The sequence below is a fragment of the Bombus impatiens genome, unplaced genomic scaffold (genome assembly GCF_000188095.3).
Source record: "Bombus impatiens unplaced genomic scaffold, BIMP_2.2 scf_0248, whole genome shotgun sequence".
In the NCBI taxonomy this organism is placed as follows: domain Eukaryota; kingdom Metazoa; phylum Arthropoda; class Insecta; order Hymenoptera; family Apidae; genus Bombus; species Bombus impatiens.
In genome coordinates, this window is record NT_176667.1 from 1,227,943 (window position 1) to 1,248,804 (window position 20,862).

Below are 20,862 nucleotides of genomic sequence, written 5' to 3' on the forward strand. Positions count from 1 at the left end.
AGTTTTAGATTTTTTACGATTTCTTCTTTCGAGTTATTGAAATTGCGCGCTCGCAAATAAGATCTACTTATATACTGGGAATTTGTGAATATTGTAATATAATATTATACTATTATATTAGGATGATATGTGTGTATATATATATATATATATATATGTATGTAAGTATAAGTAAGTCTTATAAATTTTATACAGACATATACAGTATACTGTATGTGCACAATATCTGCCTAGCTTTATTTGTAGAATGTATTTACCCATTTTCAAATGTATTCTTTTTTAAGTTCTAAATAAAAGAATTTTTTAAATATATTATTCTTTGACATTTAGAATGTCTCGTAATCAACGTTTATATTTCTAGACGAATTAATAGGTTACTATTATTGCATTTATATGTAGTATATTTTAAATAGTAAACTATATATTTTTGGATTGTTGCATCACAGTTTAATCTTGAGTATGTATATAAATGTGCGTAACGATGTACGTATAAAATTGCAATAAAAGATAAGAAAAGGAATGACAGGAAATACATGGATTGCAACGAAAATGACTGTGCTTGAAGATGAATTAGTGAAAAATTGCAGAAATGTTTTATGAAAACGAAAGGAAAAAAGGACGTGAAGAGGAGAGGAGTGAAGAGGAAAGGAACAGAAAGAAAAAAAAAGAAAAGAGATGAAAAGAGAAAAAAAGAGAAAGAAAATTGGAAGGAATGGTACAGGGATACAGGAGAATAGCGACGAGCCTGACTAAGGCGGGGCTCGCATATACCGCGAAGAGAGGTAAGCGGTTGAATCGGATTGGATTGGGGCGCAACTAGCAAGCAAGCAAGCAAGCAAGCAAGCAACCGAGGAAACTGGTTTGGTTTTGTAGGGCTTGCACCTCTCTTTCAGCGAGGCAGTCCAATTTATGCATTACGGCTATGTAGGCACTACATGATATCAAAACGCTGCGCCCGGGCTTACTTCACTTACCGTCACCATCACTGCAATATTATCGGAGCTTTCCAAGTGCCTACAAGACTAAATTTACTGCATTACTTTTCATCCAATACTATCAAGTGTTAAATGCAATTTTTAATACACACGGTTACACGGTTTACATACAACGTAAAAGTGAGCAGAAGTATATGCAAGTTTGTATTCGTGTAACGGTGGTGGTCTCTGTAATATGAATTTTCTATCAATTAAAAGCTTGTGACTGTTTTGTGTGGTATCTGGTGCTTCGTTTTATAATTTGTTCAAAATTAATACTGTGAAGATTTCAAATTTTGTACAGGTATACTTTTATATTGTATTATTATGTTCGGAGGTTATGGCACATTTAATCCTGATTCGCTTAATATTCTTATAAATTCTGATCTCTTTTCCATTTTATCTAAATAAATAACTAATATTTTTACGTATTTTATAGATTGTATTACTACATTTACATTAATATCAAGTAGAGATTAAGACTAAAGATATACGTTATACTTTACATACAATTACGTACATATTCTTTTTTTTCAAGAATGGTATCGAATTTTGTTATCATTAGTCTTGGGGTTTATTTAATTTTTTAACTTTATTTTTTATTTTAACATTATTTCAAATAAATAATGTATGAAATATGTGAATTGAAATTATGCGAATTTTTAGATTATATTCCGCAAAACCATTTGTAATGATTGTTTTTATTAAATAAGTAGAGTTTACTATTTTGATAATAACGAAAATGATACGATTTACGTAGTAGTAGATTGAAGTAGTGAAATTTTACGCTTAAATTCTTCATTATTGAATAAAAGTAAAAGATAAGGTTGGTTGTACGATATAAAAATTGTGTGAAGCAAGTAGAACTTCTAGCATATGTAAATCATTGTCAGTTAGTCTTAAAATATTTTATGCGTATACATATGTACGTAAGTAGACCTATCTCTCTTTATATATATGTACATATCTATCTCTTATCTATTAAAAATAATTTGAAACGAATAAAATTAGCTAGTAATTGAAATTTCCCCGTGGAAGAATGATACGTACATAATATATTGTGCATGCAGATTTCAAGTACGAAATTCGTTATTTCATGAGTGCATATTGCATGGTCAACTTTTTCTTCTCAACCTTTTGCATGAACCAATCAGAATTCGCGAATATGCTTCGAAAGAAAATGGCTAACTCGTGTCGCTGGGTTCGAGCGTATCTTTGCGCGTCGTTTTGTGAACCCCGTAGTCTGCAATCACGTTGACGTCTATCGCCATTTCCTCACAGGAGGATTTTGTTCATTTACTTTCCAAGGTATATGCAATTATTCTTCCTATGAATATCGTGAATTATTTCTATGTAGTGTGCTCCTTTAATAATCCTTTAATAAACACAAGCAGAAATCGGTTAGTTAGAACAGCGGGTGTGATGTTATCGTGAGTGTAAAAGTGCATTGCATCCTTCAAGAAATATGGATGCAAGTCTATTGCCGGCCGGCAAGCTATATGCAAAAAATACCAATTACATTTCCTTTCGAGCAAAATTTCCATGTTGCGTATTCATTACTGTGAATGCATTATTTTCAAACTATTTTTTATTATAATAATTCAATTCTTTTAGTTTAAAGTGCATTGTTCGATAATGGAGTCATTTCTTTATTGCATATTTCAAATTAAGGAGTAGGTATAAAATGTCTATAATGATATATCGATGATATTCATCAAAATCTCTTTATTATTTTTTTGTACCAAGCAATCGATGATATCTTAAAGTTTTGATATGTTGATCGTTTGTAAACGCGGGAAATTGTACAGACTGTGCGTTATATGTCGAGTAGTGGTGTTGGCGTTCCGATCACGTTCATTACATTGCCTCTATTTCATCTACTCCATTTTCGACCATAGGTGTATTAACATTCCTTTTCAAATTTCATTTATTTCCTTTTGTTTTATTTATTTATATGTTTATACATTCATCTTGTATATATCATCTTATTTTTTCTAATATACTGTTTTTAATGTTCTATATTACTGATATTCTAGTCAAAAAGTTATTCAAATATTGATATTGAAAAATCTCAATATAGTATAAATGTGTATGAACAATGTTATTAAGTATTATAAAAATATAAGATTTTGCATATATGTTATAAAGTATACAGTAAATATTATTAAAAAATACGTTGAAGAGATTTAAATTTTTTATGCAAAAAACAAAAGTTTTCCAAGTTTTTAACAGTTATAAGTAAGTTTGTTTTTCAATTACTTGATTACTAGTTGCTGATGATATTTGTAACTAGTTATGAGAATTTGAAATTTGTTTTAAGTATTACATACAAGACATGTTGAGTAATATTTTTTATATAGATTAATGAGTACTTTTAATATCTGAATATTTTTAATACTTTGTACTTTAACATTTAAGTAAGGAAAACAAATTTATAACATGGCAGATGTTATAAATGCTATAACAAATATAACAGTGTTTTGTGCCAAATATTTAGAGTTTGTAGATATTTGAGTGATAATGAATAATAATTTAAAGCATAATTTATTTTGGAATAATAAACCAAGATGATATAAATTTAAACAAAGCAATATGTACCAAGGGAAAAACCAAAGATGTTGTTCTGATAATTAAAATAATATGTTGCAGCTATGGCAGAGGGAAATGGGGAGATAAAAATGGAAGAGAAACAGTCTAAGGAGGAAATGGAATATGTAGAGAGGACAGAAGATTTTTCAAAATTGATTCAGTATGGACTGGATGAAAAAGTAGCTGCGAAATTGGATGAAATTTATAAAACAGGAAAATTAGCTCATGTAGATTTGGATGAAAGAGCATTAGATGCATTAAAGGAATTTCCAGTTGATGGTGCATTAAATGTACTCACACAGTTTCTTGAATCTAATTTAGAGCACGTATCAAATAAATCTGCATACCTTTGTGGTGTAATGAAAACCTATAGACAGAAAAGTCGAGCTGGACAGGGTACTGGTACCAGTACTGCTCCAAAAGCACCGGATGAGGACAAAATAAAGGTAAATATTTATTTTGTCAGTTTGATGTTTATAACTATTTACAGAGTTACTTGAATTATAAAAAAGATATAAAACTAATATCCTAATAACATACTTTAGATGATTCTTGAACGAACTGGGTACCCTTTGGATGTAACAACAGGACAACGGAAATATGGAGGTCCTCCTCCAAATTGGGAAGGTCCCACACCAGGGACTGGCTGTGAGGTAAAGCAATAAGTTATTGCTCTTCTGTTTGATCGAGTTGCATTTTCCTAATACTCTTTTCTATTTCTTTAATACAATTATTATTAATCTTTTCATTTTTATCTCATTTTGTATGCTTCTGTTTTTATGAAAGGTATTTTGTGGAAAAATTCCAAAGGATATGTACGAAGATGAGTTAATCCCTTTGTTTGAAAAATGTGGGAAAATTTGGGATTTAAGATTAATGATGGATCCGATGGCAGGTTGCAATAGAGGATATGCGTTTATCACTTTTACTAACCGAGAGGCTGCGCAGCAAGCTGTTAGAGAGGTATGTAGATATCTTCCAAATTATTTTTTATCATTATGTAGGTACATGTTTGTGAAGCGTACAATTCTGTTTTCCTAGTTTAAAACATCTTGTTATGAACATATCAATGCCCTTCACTTTTTTTTAGAAGAACTTTAGAAATGTTACAAAATTGTTATTGCTACCAAAATAAGTAACTTTTCGAAATGTTTAAACATATCATTGCATATGTTATATTTCTTTGGTTTCTTACTGTTTCTGTAATATGTTTTATTGAGTTTTTTATTTATCGTTTTAATACTTCTTTCAAAAGAAGCGATGATAGAATCGTCGAATTTTTGTTGAAATTCGTCGAATCGAAAATAGTATGAAACATGTTTTTTTTTTCCTTTTCTTCTTTTTCTTTTTGCATTAAACATTTCGAATACATTTTTTTCATATTCCCATGTGGCTTGTTCTATGTTGTGACTTGCGTTTTCTCTTTCTTTCTGTATTCCTTTTTTTTTTTTTTTTTTAATTGTAGTCTTAACGTAAATATTTAGCATTGTTTCACTAATTGTAAAGAGTAACAAAATTGAGATTCAATGTCTATAGTTAGGAACAATCCACATATTCATTTTATACATATATATGTTCCTGACCTCTAATTTATATTTTTAAGTATATAATTATGCCCAACACATCCCAAATACTTAACAGCAGCAAAACAGAAAATAAATGCACATATGCATAAAAGTATAGGCACACACGCGCGCGCGCGCACATACACGCAAATTACACATACTCGTATGTACATATATATGCATACACGCATAGATGTAGACATATACACACGCACGCACATACATAAAAACACATGTGAACACATGTATACACGCGCGCGCGCGCGCGCATAGGTATATGCGTACGTACGTATGTATGTGTGTATATACATACATGCATACGATAATGATGTCCTATGGATGAGTTTCTTTTTCCAGCTCTCCTCTTTGCTCAGTGGGCAAAATTGGGAGTGGAGAACTTTCCTAAACATTGACGATGCGAAAAAAAGAAATTCGCGTGGTTTAATTGGTTAGGGGTATATCTACTTAATTGGTTGACTTTCGTTGGACAGTGACAATTTTTGTAACAAAATTTTGAAAATTGGTAGGCTTAAAATTTGTTTACAGGAGCACATACGTGAACGCCGGTTTCCTATATTGTGAAGACTCGAGCGACAAAGCGCATGCCACTTTCTCGCTTTCATGGAACCAGGCCATGTTAATTATTTTACTAAATTGCATATTTTGAAAAATTTTTCCTAAATTCTTTTGTTTATCGCAAGTAGATAAAACATGAAGTGTATCTCATTGGAACAATATTAGGCATGTGTTTGTTTTCTTCATCCCACAGCTCGATAATCACGAAATAAAACCCGGCAAGAATCTGAAAGTAAACATTAGCGTACCTAATCTACGACTTTTCGTGGGGAACATACCAAAATCGAAAGGCAAAGAGGAGATTCTGGAGGAATTTGGTAAATTAACAGGTAAAGTGAATTCGAGGCGTGTGTACCTACCTATCTACCTATACCTACCTGTCTACCTGTATTGTAACTTACGAGTGGTAGCTTTTAAGTAGTGGTTGTAGATGGTATGGAGTTATGGAGCATCCAAGAAAAAATACACGATCGTGCGTGCGACCGTGTGATCTTCAGTTACCTATGACACCTTCAGTTCTGATCAGTCTCCTTGCCTCTCGGTTTATTAGTGAACAGTAACACCTCTCTGGTCCAAGTCTTCTTTTCCTCGCATATTTAGGTTGAGTTATGAGTTCTATGCTTCCTACTTTTATTCATTATATTTCCTTTCTTTTCTCCTAGTTGATATTTCTTTTTCTCCCTCTAGCATTTCCTTTCCGTTTAGTTCTCTGAATTTCCATTGCCGCTATTGTTGACGTCGCTGTAATCGTTATCATCATCATCGTCGTCATCATCATCATCATCATCATCTTCATCATCATCTTCATCATCATCATCACCACTACCACCATCACCACCATTATCGTTTCGTTGCAACTTCATTATAGGGTCAGTATCATATCATTGCCAGTACCAGACCATCACTACTACCACTACGATCAACGCCATTCGTCCTTTGCCTATCATACACGCGTACCATATCACACAGTTTCATATTTGCGCGCGTAAACACACACATACCTACACAATCAGTCTTGATCAGTCTTGATCAGTCTTGATCTTTGATCTTTTTGGCGATTTGAACGTATAGTTTAGTTTACCTTTTTTCCATTATATTTTCTTTGCTGTTTCTTTTTGTCATATTTATTCTTTCTTTATTTGTTATTGACAATACAAAAGAAAAGAAGAAAAAAAGAGACAAATTAGTTAGAAGAGAAAATGTGGAAGCAATTCAGTATGGTACAATTATTAAAATTATACATTGAGGTAAAAAATTAATGAAAATAACGCGCGCTGTCCTGCGTGGTTGTTATCAATTTTTGCATCATGTTAACGCGATTCATGACTGGACCTCGAGCATGGGGGTATGGGAGATATGCGTGGACCGCTGGGGCGTTTGGCTCGCTAACAAACGGACAGGCACTCCCATCCACCTACCTACCTATTTAGCTATCGAAAGCTATGTACAGACACTGCGAGGCGGCCTCACAAGTCTGCCTCGCGAGTCTGCCTCGCTCGAGTTGCCTCGTGTCCTAACGTAGAGAACGCGAGGCAAGCAAGCGAAGCCCAAAGGAAGCGAGTAAGGAACTACGAGGCATCTTTGATCTCGCCACGCAGCAGTCTCGCCGCGAGACATGCTTCAGTGCAAGGCAGGTATGCACTTTGCGAAGCAGTCTTGCACTGTCTGTACAGGGTATTCGAACATGATTTGTCACAAGTATCGTAGTATTATCCTACACCTCTGAATCGGCGAAGATCTGTAAAAAAGTGGATGCAAAATCGACTGGCCTTAAATTTCAAGGTCAATTTTTTGTTGCGTCTTATCTTACCTATCTTGAAGAACCAAAGTCTCAAAGGAATCATGGGTCTAAAACTCACTGTTCTCTTCGAAAAAATATGGAAGTTTCATTAGTTTTCGAACTCACTTTATCTGTAACATGTTTATATTTTACTGTCAGTGTAGAAAAAATAGCATCTAATGTCGTATGTAGATACCCTAGATCCGCTATTATATGCCCCATATATTCCTTTCATTCCTTTTTTTTCCTTATTTTTCGCTATTTAAATAGATTTAGACTCGCATTTCTACATTTCGCTCAAGTTTCTTTTAAAAATTACGCATTGACTTTAACCGATGGAAACCATATTCAATCCGATATTTTAATTGTTCAACGGATGTAATCTATTCACCGGAACCATAAACAATTTTTTTACCGCTCCCCAAAAAAAGAAATTCACAAAGTTAAAACTGGCGCAGAAGAAAGCCACAAGTAAGGAGCAGGTCCGCATTCCATCCACGATGATCCAAATACTTTATTCAGAAATTAGTGAATTTCTGACACTAATTGTTTTCATCGTCTAAAGTAAATGTGTAACTTTGGGTTAAAACTTGACTGCAATAGAGAAATGTGCGTCTAAGTCTGCTCAAATACCGAGAGAGGAAGAAATGGGATATATAATGGTAGATCTGGAGTATCTAAATGCCACAATAGATGCTACTTTCTCTGCATCTATAAAATGGAATGATGCAGATGAATGTAAAATGTAAGCATATTACAAATAAAGTGAGTTTGGGAACTAATGGAACTTTCACATTTTTTCCAAACGAACTGCATGAATAAAGTGAGTTTAAAAACTAGTGGAACTTCAATATCGTTTTCTAAGAGAGAACGGTTGAGTCACGACCCCTAGTTCCTTTGGAATTTTTAATCTTCATGATGAATGAAAGACGATACAATAAAAAGAATAATTTGATCTTGAATTCCAAGGTCAAAGACAATTTTACGGTTACTTTTTCACATTTTCACCGACTTGGAGAACGTAGAATAACGCTACGATGCTTGTGAAAAATCATTTTCAAATACTTTGTACATAGCTCAGCCTACCCACCTACCTACTTACCTACCTCCCTTTCTTCTTACATACTTATCTCCCACCTATGTATTCATCTACTCATCTATTTATCTACCTGCCTATTTACCAATTCACCGACGATATACGTTGATTAATTCCAGTTTAATTTTCCATGTTCATCTATTGATATGCTTGCCCTCTCCCTTCGTATAAGACTTATATAATTTCCCTGAAGGTCGCTTCACGATATCCCACGTTCAGACAGCCAATAAGCAGGTGAAATTATAAAAGGCAAGCTTAATTGGCACTCTCCTTCCACATTATTCTTACAGCTGAATGATTATGAGATTCGGAAAGGGAAAAAGATTGGTGTTACCGTATCTTATAACAATCACCGCTTGTTTGTGGGAAATATTCCAAAGAATCGAGACCGAGATGACTTGTTCGAAGAATTTACAAAGCACGCACGTAAGTTGATAATTGTCCTTAAATCAGCAAGCAGTAACCAAAGAAAATTCTATAGGAAAAATGGTGGGATAAAACTCTTATTTTTTAACGATCGGCTATTTGTATCCGATTTTTGTTAGAGGTGCCAGGTGGGTTAATTTTACCCTCTTGCATCATTACCAATTAGGCAGATTCCTTCTCAAATTGATACATATGTCATAGAATATATTTTTCCACCTGTAAAACATTTCGCACACATTCTCACCACAAACACTGTCAATTTTTATTTTCCACTCTCGAAAAGAATTTTTCATTTTTATGCTGCTACTACATATTATGTTGTTTATTAATTTTTGGATAAAAAAATTGGCCGTAATTGATTAACGAATTTTTATATTAAAATGTGTCCCACAATCATGACATTTAATTTATTATTTTATATATATACTATATAAATATATATATAATATAAATATATATATATATGTATATATATAAATAATATATCTCACTATTATATGTATGGAACTTAAATGTTCTGATAGTCGTGTCTGTGTTTCTCGAGTTTTTCGTTCAGAATATTAATTTCAATTGTTTCATATGAATAATTGCTCTTTAAATAGTTGTTCGTCATAGTACGTTGTGTATACAATTTTTTTCATATATTTACTTTCTTTAAATTATATACCTAATCGATGAAAACATTTTTTATTTGTATGATTGATTTTGGGACGCGAAAACATCTCTAAAGATTGGAGTAAGGTCTGAAAAGAAAAGAGAAGTAACTGAAAGTATATCAAGAGTAGCAATAATAAACGTGGAATCGTTTACAATCATAAGAATTTTACATGTGTGTGTTACCCGTTTAAACTATATTGGATAACTTTGCTATCAACGTCTGGTAAAATGTAGCATTTTGTTCAATGGAAAAATGTTCTACTCGTTTCTAATTTCCTCTGATGTATTTGTTACGAATGTAAAATCAGTCCGAGTGATTGAATGAATGTGTACGATATTTGTCACTTATATGTGTGTTTGCAATAGCATTCTTGCATGTAATACTTAAGTCTGGACTCAGAGAGGAGATAATGGCAAAACATGATAAAGTAAAATGTTAATATTGGATTCAAGAGGCATAAGGTTAAATAATCAGAATTTATGGGGAAAAAAGGTCACAAGGCATCTGAATTACTCTGACAATCCCTCCCTCTCTCTTTCTCTCTTTCTCTCTCTCTCTCTCTCTCTTTCTCTCTCTTTCTCTCTCTCTCTCTCTCTTTCTCTTTCTCTCTTTCTCTCTCTCTTATTTTCTTTTTTTCACTGATGAATTACTTAAATACACATAGGCGCGCGTTTTATTGCTTTAAGACCAGGTGCATTTCTAGCAGATGCCATGTTGTATGTTCATTTATACACGTGTACATACATACTCTGTGTGTGAGTTTACGTGTGTGTGTGCGTGTGTGCGTGTGTGCGCACGTGTACAAACCAACTTTTAAACTGAGAGGAAGGAGAGTAGGATTAAATTAAAAGAAAGAAAAAAAACAGAGAATGGTGACAGTTAATGAACAATAACATTTTATAGAGAAACAATAGTTTGGTTGTTTTTACAGATGCTACTGTTAGTTTGGAAAATACGTCGTATATGATATTAGCTGTATTTATAAATACTAATTGACAAAGATTTCAACTCTCATACAATTTCACGAAAGACCAATCTTTTCTATATTCGTAAATCAATCACTGCGATGCATGTAAATTCTAATAGCATGATATTTTCATTTAATCATAGTATATTTTCCGGTTTTAACTATGTTTATTATTCCTTTGTATAACTAAGCAACACATGGTGATAGAGCAGGATAGAGAGCAGAAACTATCAAAATTTACAAACATGTTTCAGAGATTTTTACAAATTATTCGATTCGGTGACGCGCGAATAGAACTTTACAAGTATCCTTTCTTTTCTTCCTGTCTTCTTGAAACATTGTTCGGGGTATTTTTACATATGTAGAAGTATTTTTGAATATTGAATTTTCATTTGACGATGTATAAATTATATTAGCCGTAATTTATGAAATTTATGTTTTATAATTTATTTTGGTGGGAAGGTTACTTAATTCTATATTCAAGTTTTAAATTTTTATTGCTCGCATATGCATACATATACGTATACGTATAATCACATGTGTGCGTTATATTATAAACACATATACATTATGTGGACTAACACGTATACAAGTTATAACGGATCGCGTATTATCACAAATAACATATTAACGTATATGTATGTGTATATATTATAATTAAAAGCGTATCTTTTAACTTGACGTAATTCACGCAAGCTAGAAACATTCCTGTTATAAAGTAATTTGTGTTCTGTGTGTACTTGAAGGATATGGCCAGATGTCTACTGAGAAGCGGGGTATTTGTATACCTGTGCTTGTAGTGTATTTTACTTTTCATTTAAGCGTGTGTGCGCATTCAACTAAGGGTTTTATAACTCCTTGTATGATATAACGTGTACATACCATGTTCTCAAAATCTGCTACGATTGTAGCAAATGTTCGTCTTTCAGTATCAAACATAGATTTTGCGAGAAACGAAGATAATTTATTGCTTATGATCGGGAGAAAGATTTTGAGGACAAAGATTTTAGACGTGAGTATTTGTATTAGTAGAAAAAGATGAAGTCCGTCAATCGAATTTAACAATTTTTCAAAATAAGATTTAGAATCGAAGAAGACGATTGTCTAAACTACTAATTGCAGAATAATTTCATCACATATTTACCATCGTAATTAATATCTTTTTTTTTAGAAATAATATATGAGATACGAAATAACATTAAATTAATTGATTAGTAATTAATAACTTGATGATTTATTAGAATTACAATCCGTTTCGATATTGTTTTTCTTATTTTTGGCAAGTACTAAATGATTCGTGTGCATGGGTGTGTATATATACACACACCTGATGACACACACGCTATATATGTATCCTTAAGTAAAAACAATCATGTTTCATGTAAAAGTAATTATTTCCCGTTTTAACCATGTCATTTTATTAATTTTCATAATATAATTTAATATCTAATGATGTACTTGATGTTCTAATTTTGATATTTTGATGTTTTCAATGAATCGTTCAGTTTGTAAATTAGACGATAAACTTATCTATAAAATTTTCTCTCTTTTCTCTCTCGTCCTCACTCTTTATCATTTACTGTCTTTTTCTACTTTTTTAATTACCTTCTAGGCCGTTTCATGGGTACATTAGTAACGTATTGAAAAAAATGAAATTCAGTGATTCAAACTGTATTCATATAATTCGCGATGTGTAAGATTACTTAATGCAGCTGCTGATACAAACAGGGTGTCTCAGGACAGGTAGAAATCTCTCAGCAGGCAGAGATAAATTGAAAGAGAAAAAGTAAAATTTTTCGGAAAACGAGATCTAAAATAGAATTATTTTATTTAATATTTGCATCTCAGTTTTGCTTGTTGAATAACTCTCTGCTCGGTTGTATCAGGTTTATATTCAGTTCAGAATTTGCCTTAAAAATGTCCAATTCAATTTTTTTGAATATAAGGCTTCTTGTATAGAATAACTTATTATTCAGTTGTATTATCCATCCTGGAATTCCCTGTATGTATATCCCATGTATATATATATGTTTGCGAAATGACGACTCAACATAATTTATATCTATCTATTTTTCTCTTTCTTATTTTATTTTTTCATCCTCGTTTTCTTTGCGTCTTCCTCCGCTTCACTGTTTTTCTTCTTTTTAACTAGTAGACATCTCTGTTTCTCTCTCTCTCTCTCTCTCTCTCTCTGTTTCTCTATCTGTTTCTCTCTCTCTCTCTTTCTCCCCTCCTCTCTCTCTCTCTTTCTCTTTCTCTCTCTTTCTCTACTTAACTTAATGTTCTGCTGAGATTTATTGATCTATTTTGTGTAATTTTTCATCATGTAGCTGGTCTGACCGAGGTGATTATCTACAGTTCACCGGATGACAAGAAGAAAAATAGAGGCTTTTGCTTCTTAGAATATGAATCTCACAAAGCTGCTTCCTTAGCCAAACGAAGACTAAGTACCGGTCGCATCAAAGTATGGGGCTGTGATATCATAGTTGATTGGGCTGATCCTCAAGAAGAGCCTGACGAACAAACCATGTCTAAGGTGAATAATTGATATACACTGTGAGAATGTCATGATACGATTGGTTACCTATTAAATTGTATACTTTAGGTACGCGTCTTGTATGTTAAAAATTTAACACAAGACTGTTCGGAAGAAAAATTGAAAGAAAGTTTTGAACAGTATGGTAATATCGAAAGAGTAAAAAAGATCAAAGACTATGCCTTCGTCCATTTTGAAGAAAGAGACAATGCCGTTAAGGTAAGGCATTACTGATAAATTAAAGCCATTTAATATGAATATTTGGTATAATGCGGACATGATGTGGTATTGTTTGTTTTGTCTTAGGCAATGAATGAATTAAACGGGAAAGAAATCGGAGGTTCTCACATCGAGGTGTCCCTTGCGAAACCACCGTCCGATAAAAAGAAAAAAGAAGAAATGCTTCGTGCTAGGGAGCGAAGAATGATGCAAATGTTTCAGGGCCGAAGCGGGTAAATTCAATATATTTGTTCGATGCAGCTTTTAATCTTAATCTATCTGTTGATTTACATCTTTCCACATAATAATTAAATTTTCTATTGCACAGAGGATCTCCGTCGCATCCAAGCATGATGGGAGGACCTATGCCAGTTCGCGGACCAGGACAAGGTCCTCGAGGTACTGGCGCAGGTATGCGAGGACAAATGGGAAGAGGCGATTATGGTAAGTACCGATCCGTCTTTATGTTTATCGCGCTCGTTGATATTTCTCTAGATTTAATCGGAATTAAACATATACACACGTGTTTATACATATATATTCATGTATTTGTATGTAACACTTTAATTGCATTTCGTCACCCCTTTAATAATATTTCACATAGAAGGAAATAACGTGTATTACGTATATGTACACATTTTGTTCCTATTAAAGTAAGTTTTTGTTTTCGCTTGCAGTCAACTTGATTCATCTTTAGGCTTAGACCATATCTTAATTTTGTAAAAATATTTAATTTTCTATGTATAAGTTTTCTATAAAATCGTTGATATTATTAATATGTAACAAATTATGGATTCAGTTTATACCTATATGATGCAAAATCTGAAAAAATCATATTACGTAAATGGATTGCTTAGATGATTGAAATTGTAAAATATGTCAAATTAAAATATCAATCTGTTGATGCTAAGAAAATGTGACGATTAAAAAATTTATTAACGAACTTTTTTATAGATTTAAATTACTAATGTTTTATTTTTCAGATTTATATAAACACAAATCATTGTTAGATCGTTTATATCGATTTCTTATGGTAATGTTATGTAATATAAACATCCCGCATGCTTTTGGGGATTTTTCACTATCTCACTACATACCTTAGCTTACGCGCATGATGTTACATACGTGAGAACAAAAGTACAGATATATTCGACAACTGATAATATCGTATCCTTAGTGTTTAAACCTTGCTTTCTTTACCTCTAGAACCATGACCCTAGTATTTTATTCGATTCAACTTGTTTATTGATCATGAAATCGTATTGAGTATATAATTAGATACACACGTTTGTTTGAGAATAAAGATGTTTAATTTTCAAATGGAGAACCAGGACAGTTTTGATATACTCTAGGGAATTTAAAAGTGAAAAAGATTCAAACTTGTGTATATTTTGTCTTTTATCATATTAGAAGGTGTAGTGAGAAAGTGCTTAACGGCTGAAATACCTTTTCATTCATTTATTAAACCTGAAAGCTGCATTTGTATAATAATCTGGTAAATCGAATTTGGTCTGAGCCTATTATGATTACATTTTCAATTGTTATGCAGTATTTCATTTTCTTACTCCCCCTTTTCTTTTTCTTTTTCCTTTTTGTTCTTTTCCTCGATTGTTGTTTTTATCAGTGCATAACTCTGTAAACAGTACACAATAATCGGGTTTACGAAATAGTATATTGAACAAAAGTCGGTCAGTTTACAACATTAAAGAGTTCTCATACATATGTACGATTATGCATATGTATGCCACGTGTGGCTTAGCATCATAATAAGAGCACCTTATTGCCTTACCACTACCACTTCCTGCGATACCTGTTATGTCTCACATACACACGCGCGTGTGTGCGCGCGTGCAACAGATGAACAGGGACTGACAGACAGACGCACATAACACGCACACTCGAAAAAGAAGTAACTGCATGTGTATTGTTTGTTTTGTATTTACATATAATAATATTTGAGTGAGATTTATTTTGTGGCGGTGTATAATTATACGCATTGCCAAGAAAAATGTCTTTCAGTTTCTTTTTTTCTCTCTCTCTACTTTTTTTATGTTGTTTGTTCTACTTCGTTTTGTGTAAGTGTGTGTATTTTGTTGATTTCGTATGCATCATAAATTCAATAAATTTGGTTTCAGCTCTCATGGAAATAGGTAAGATGCGATATTGAATTACGAATGGAAAGTAGTAGAGTACCATTTAGTAGAGTTTTGTATTTTTTCTCTTTTGGAACTATGTATCCAACATTGTAAAGACGCTCATATCGGATCATCGAAAATTGCAAAAAATCATATCATTATCTCTGTTGTGATATTTTAATTAGATCAATCACTTGTACAGTGACGATACATACGATTTGATCAATTTGAAGTGAGAATGAAGGAAAGAAGTCAAGCACGGGAGCGAGAGGGGGGGAGAGAGAGAGAGAGAGAGAGAGAGAGACTGTGTGCGTGTGCGTGAAAAGAGAGCTTTCTTACAGGGTAGATGTAAAATTACAAACTAACAATTTTCTACGATCCGAATAGGGCGTGAAGTTTTTACCAGGATATGTGATGGTGGTAGGGTAATTATTGAGTTTTTCTTTGCAGTATCGCTGTTATATAGTGAAAGTAATATATGTTTCCGTGATGATTTTAATTATATTATTTGATATTCCATATATATATTATATATATATATATGATTGCGAATAAAATCGCAATATGTAATGTTCGGATGTATATTTTTTTCTTTTTCTTTTTTTTGTTTCCTATCATTGAAGTTTTAAAACCATCTTTTCCCGGCATGCCTTTTCTCATAGAAAACACGAGTATTAGTTTTGAATAAGTTGTCAATTGGATATATCGTGGCTAAATTTGGGTCTATTTGTAATGTGTGTTTTTATAGATTATGATTACGACTATTACGGTTATGGGGATTATCGAGGTGGCTACAGTGATCCATATTACGATGACTATTATCGATACGAAGATTACTATTTCGATTACGCGCCGCCTCCGCCACCTGCCAGAGGGAGAGGCAGGCAGCCTCAACCGGTGGGTCGCCTTTTTTAATGGTTCTAAAGTCGTTTCCGTTATTGAATCATTATTACTTTTTTAATATTTATGTATGTATGTGTGTGTGTCTGTATGTACACATATATATATGTATATGTATATGTATGTATACATATATACATATATACACACATCAATAGTAATTTGACTGTGGCACAGTGTTCGCGGATGTATCCCAAGTACATACATAATATATAATCCATTTTACTCTCTCCAAACAACCTGCCCATTTTATCGTTTAATCAGAGTGTGCATTAACTTGTTATTTACCGATGTAAGTATACGTATAAGCATGGAAACGTGGACATATAATTTAGATGCGCGCACTAGTGCATATCCTTATATGTAAGTGTTTCTATACCAACGACACGTGTGCTACCTGTCATGAATGCGTGAATGTATGTCTGCATTTTGTGTGTTTGAATAATCATATGTGTATATACTATAGATTATATATTTTTTTTTCTGTCCCCATCTATTTCTATATGTACATTTTTTTATTTGCTCATTCTCCCATTCATTACTTAGCCTATTTTAGTAAATTATGAGTATAAATCTGGTTATACTCAGATTTAACGCTTACACGAAATAAGTAATAGATGTATTCTGCATTTATTTGGTAAAGCTTTGTAAGAATAATCAAATGGAATGCGCTTGAGATACATTTGGAATCTTTTTTTCACACAAGATTAGAAAACAATGTCATTGCAATAAAATTGATGTATATCTGTGAGACAGTGTGCATATGTATATTAGAGACTGGAAAGTGAGAAAGATGTGAGACTACGGGCGCGCGCGCAGAGATAGATGGGGAGGGGGGCGTGGAATGTCCTACATATTTGTTACATCTACTACTAATTCCATCGCTTAGACTAACGTTATCCTGTAAGTCGAACACACTGCCACTTTCAAATTGCTTGCTAATCATATCTGAGCCATGGTAGACCCATTCCAAAATTTTGCAATAACAATATAGCCGGGAAAAGCTATTAGAATACAGGAAAGTGAGAGAGGAACGGAAAAAAAGAAAAAAAAACATTGAAGATATATATAATAACAAGAGGGAGGGATAAATAGAGACATGTATAACAAACGAATGGAAAAGGTACGATTTTCCTTGTATTTCTACATATTTTTCTATGACAAAACAACATATAAACCATATAGTGTTGTAAGTTTTCTTAATATTTGCTCACCATATTGTTAATATTTGAAGAACTTCTATTTGTAGGTAAAAATATTACTAGAGCTCCTATTATGCGTTTCGTAGTATGTGATATATATGTATATGTATGTACATACGAGTATATCGAGGGTGGAAGAAATGTAATTAGAATTGAAATGTGCGATAAGCACAGAAAAAAAACAGAGATAAATGTGATTAAGAAACATCTTGATTAGTAGATTAACAAACCATTGAAATTTTATATTTGTCAACTGAATATCGTGTTTTTTATAAAAGATTCTTATAAAAAATTCTCTTATAGTGTGGCATACATTGAAACAACTTGAAGTGTTAAAAAAGTGATTTCACCATGAGTCTTCTGAGTGAATGGTAGGTAGGTAAAGTCACTTCACTACATTCTTTCCACCAAGTATGTATGTATGTATCTATGTATATGTGCGTTTAAGCGTGTGGACGCGTGCATGCATATATATATACACACACATATATGTATTATATCTATACGTGTACGTACATGCATATGTATATAAACATGTGCGCATGCGTAAAATAGATAATATACATGTAAATTATTGTAAATAGATGTAATTGAGCACAGGACGTGTTTAATATACCTGTTTGTAGTTTCTCCTTCCGAAGAGAGCGACGTGTGAGTCTCGTGGCTCGGATATGATACATTTAAATATATATATATACATATATATATACACATTGTGCATGTACATTTATATGTATATATATTTATATAACAAGTTGCAGGGATGCCCAAGTAAGACACTATACTCTGTGGATATTATTACAACTGTACCATCATTATATTAATTTGCAAACTGATTAATTATTTCATTGTCTAATTATAGGACATATAATTAAATTATTCAATACGATAGATAGATGGATAGGTAGGTAGGTATGTCGGTAAATAGACAAACAGATGAGCAGATAGACAGATGAAGTCTTTTCACAATTTCTGTTTTCAATAGGTATGTAAGATTCGGATTTGTTTCAACTTTATTATCTTCATATCGTGATAGTATCGATTCGTCCTCAAAAAATAAAATTAGCTTTCTCGACATCGACCTTTACTTCCTCGATATTAATCAGCTGATAACGAATGCGTGTGTATTGTCATTGATCGCGAGGTTGAGCGTTGATTGTATCGTTAGAATTAAAATAGTTTTCATATTTTCGTTTAAACTGTTTTCCCTCGTACATAGTGTGCCTCTCGCAACGCGACGTATCAATTATATTTGATCTCTTTATATGATATTAGCTTTGTTCAGTATTGCCAGTAACATCAGTAGGATGTTAGCATATACATAATTTTTATCTTGAACCTACTTGGCTAATAATAAGATATGAAAAGACGATGGTTATCTCGAGATGCTTTTCAGTCCAAATGCGGATCTGCAATTTTCTGAGAACGCGCTTCTGTTTCCTTCTTCGTGAAAATTTTATTTCACACTCATAATTTTATAGTGTAATATGTATAATATGTTACACTATGGTGTTTCTATTCTTAAAAAGGATTACAAATTTGTCCACATTTTGTATTTCATTAGATATCGTTCGCATAAATGTTTATTAAACGATATTATTTGAAAATTTTGGTATGTTTGTGAAAAGAGGTTATCGTAGTATTTATTATGGTAGCATAGGCTATGAACAGAGCCAGGAGGAAAGACTGTATAAAGACAAAAGTATATATGATATATTCGATAGCTTATGATTGATGTAGCATTCATAAGAAATTTATACATTGTTGTGGCATATTTATGCGTGGTTGCGCATGTCTACATGCGTCTGGATAATATTATTATATTGAGAATTACAATTTGACATAGGAAGCTGATAGAATAGAGATGAAGAGCTAATTGAAAGTATAGAATGGAAAGAAAAGAAAAAAGAAAAGAAACGATGACGAGATTTGTACTTGCCAGTAATTTCTAGCATCGATGATGAAACTCTTGATGTTTGTTGCTTGCTTCGATGTACATATATAAAATATCGCTTATGCTTATACATTGTATAATACCCTGCTGTGTGATGTTACGCTGCTTATACTATTTAAATTTTGATTTGTTGAATTTTGTTCTAGCTGACAGTGCAGTATGTTGTGTCGCTTAAAGTTCCTTCGCCATCCCAATACAATAAGCTTTCCGCTTTGGATAATTCTGCTAATACTACTGCTGTCTGTAAAAAAATGTGGTTAGTAAGATTTGGTTTTAGGTGAACCCTACACCCGTTGCATCGTTCTGTATGCCATTGTGTATATTTGACTAATCTATATACACATATATAAATAACTACCTCATATCCTATCCAGCTCTTTTCCTAGATTATCCTTATCATGTCCTTTCCTACCTTGTTTCCGCTTTTCGTGCAACGCATATCATATCTTTTACCAATCCTTGCTATCGTTCATTAAATACATCCACCTAACCATTTACACACCTACCAGCCCATGTATCCACATATACATACACATATGGGCGCGCGCGCTTATATGCGGCCACGCGCGCGCATAATTTTGTATGTATTATTTGCATGTATATACGTATGCATATACGTATAATATACGTATAAATAAATAGATGCTTGCACCCACGCGCATGTACGTAAGTACATTTATACATATTTATAGCGCGTACATACACAACCATTTTGTATCAGTATATACATATACATGCTAATTTGTACCTGTACGTTTACGTGTACGTTTTTTTGTATATAATACGTGTATGAATATATTTAGTGGTTATCAAATGTACATATATATACAACAGGGTATTAATTCTAAAATGAAATTTAAACGGTGAGGTTAATCGTTGAATAAAGAAATTGTTTAATTCGGGTATGTAAGTAACTACGAAATCAGGTGTTAGGGATTATCTATGAACAAACGATCAATAAGTCGATCGAAATGTTATATAGGATGTTAATTGTTAATGACTAGTTAAAAAAGAGAAAAGGGGTCGATAAAGGAAAGCCGAGAGGACACACGGTTGTGTTGTCCAAGTTCGCGTAAAATTTAAATATAAAGTATTATAGAATCGTGAATATACGCAAATCTATACTAGGAATGTAAGAAATGTCATATAGGGTAACGATTGGGTGTTGTGTTATTTGGTCAGGCTGGACGTGGCCGTGGAGTAGTGCCGCGTGGCCGAGTCGGTGGCCCCCAAGTCCGTGGGCCAGTCAGGGGGGGACGCAACCCCGCAACTTCAGGGGCTCGTG

At 32.9% G+C, this 20,862-nt stretch overlaps 1 protein-coding gene across 15 annotated transcripts in view; it reads left to right on the forward strand.

Annotated features, from left to right (window-relative positions):
• The first annotated feature begins 810 nt into the window (after positions 1-810).
• LOC100749796 (heterogeneous nuclear ribonucleoprotein R) overlaps positions 811-20,862 on the forward strand; it is a 26,197-nt gene continuing 6,145 nt past the window's right edge. For 4 of the 15 annotated variants that reach the window (XM_024366864.2, XM_024366865.2, XM_024366863.2 and 1 more), the window contains exons 1-9: positions 3,626-4,009; positions 4,109-4,216; positions 4,350-4,526; positions 8,871-9,006; positions 12,962-13,167; positions 13,237-13,386; positions 13,474-13,619; positions 13,715-13,830; positions 20,760-20,854. In XM_024366864.2, the coding sequence (XP_024222632.1) occupies positions 3,626-4,009; positions 4,109-4,216; positions 4,350-4,526; positions 8,871-9,006; positions 12,962-13,167; positions 13,237-13,386; positions 13,474-13,619; positions 13,715-13,830; positions 20,760-20,854 (1,518 nt within the window). Of the gene's footprint in view, positions 1,279-2,135; positions 2,283-3,093; positions 3,213-3,623; positions 4,010-4,108; positions 4,217-4,349; positions 4,527-5,897; positions 6,034-8,870; positions 9,007-12,961; positions 13,168-13,236; positions 13,387-13,473; positions 13,620-13,714; positions 13,831-15,521; positions 15,537-16,269; positions 16,419-19,723; positions 19,834-20,759; positions 20,855-20,862 lie in introns of those variants that run through there. The other 11 variants (XM_024366854.1, XM_024366855.1, XM_024366856.1 and 8 more) reach the window with 8 other exon arrangements.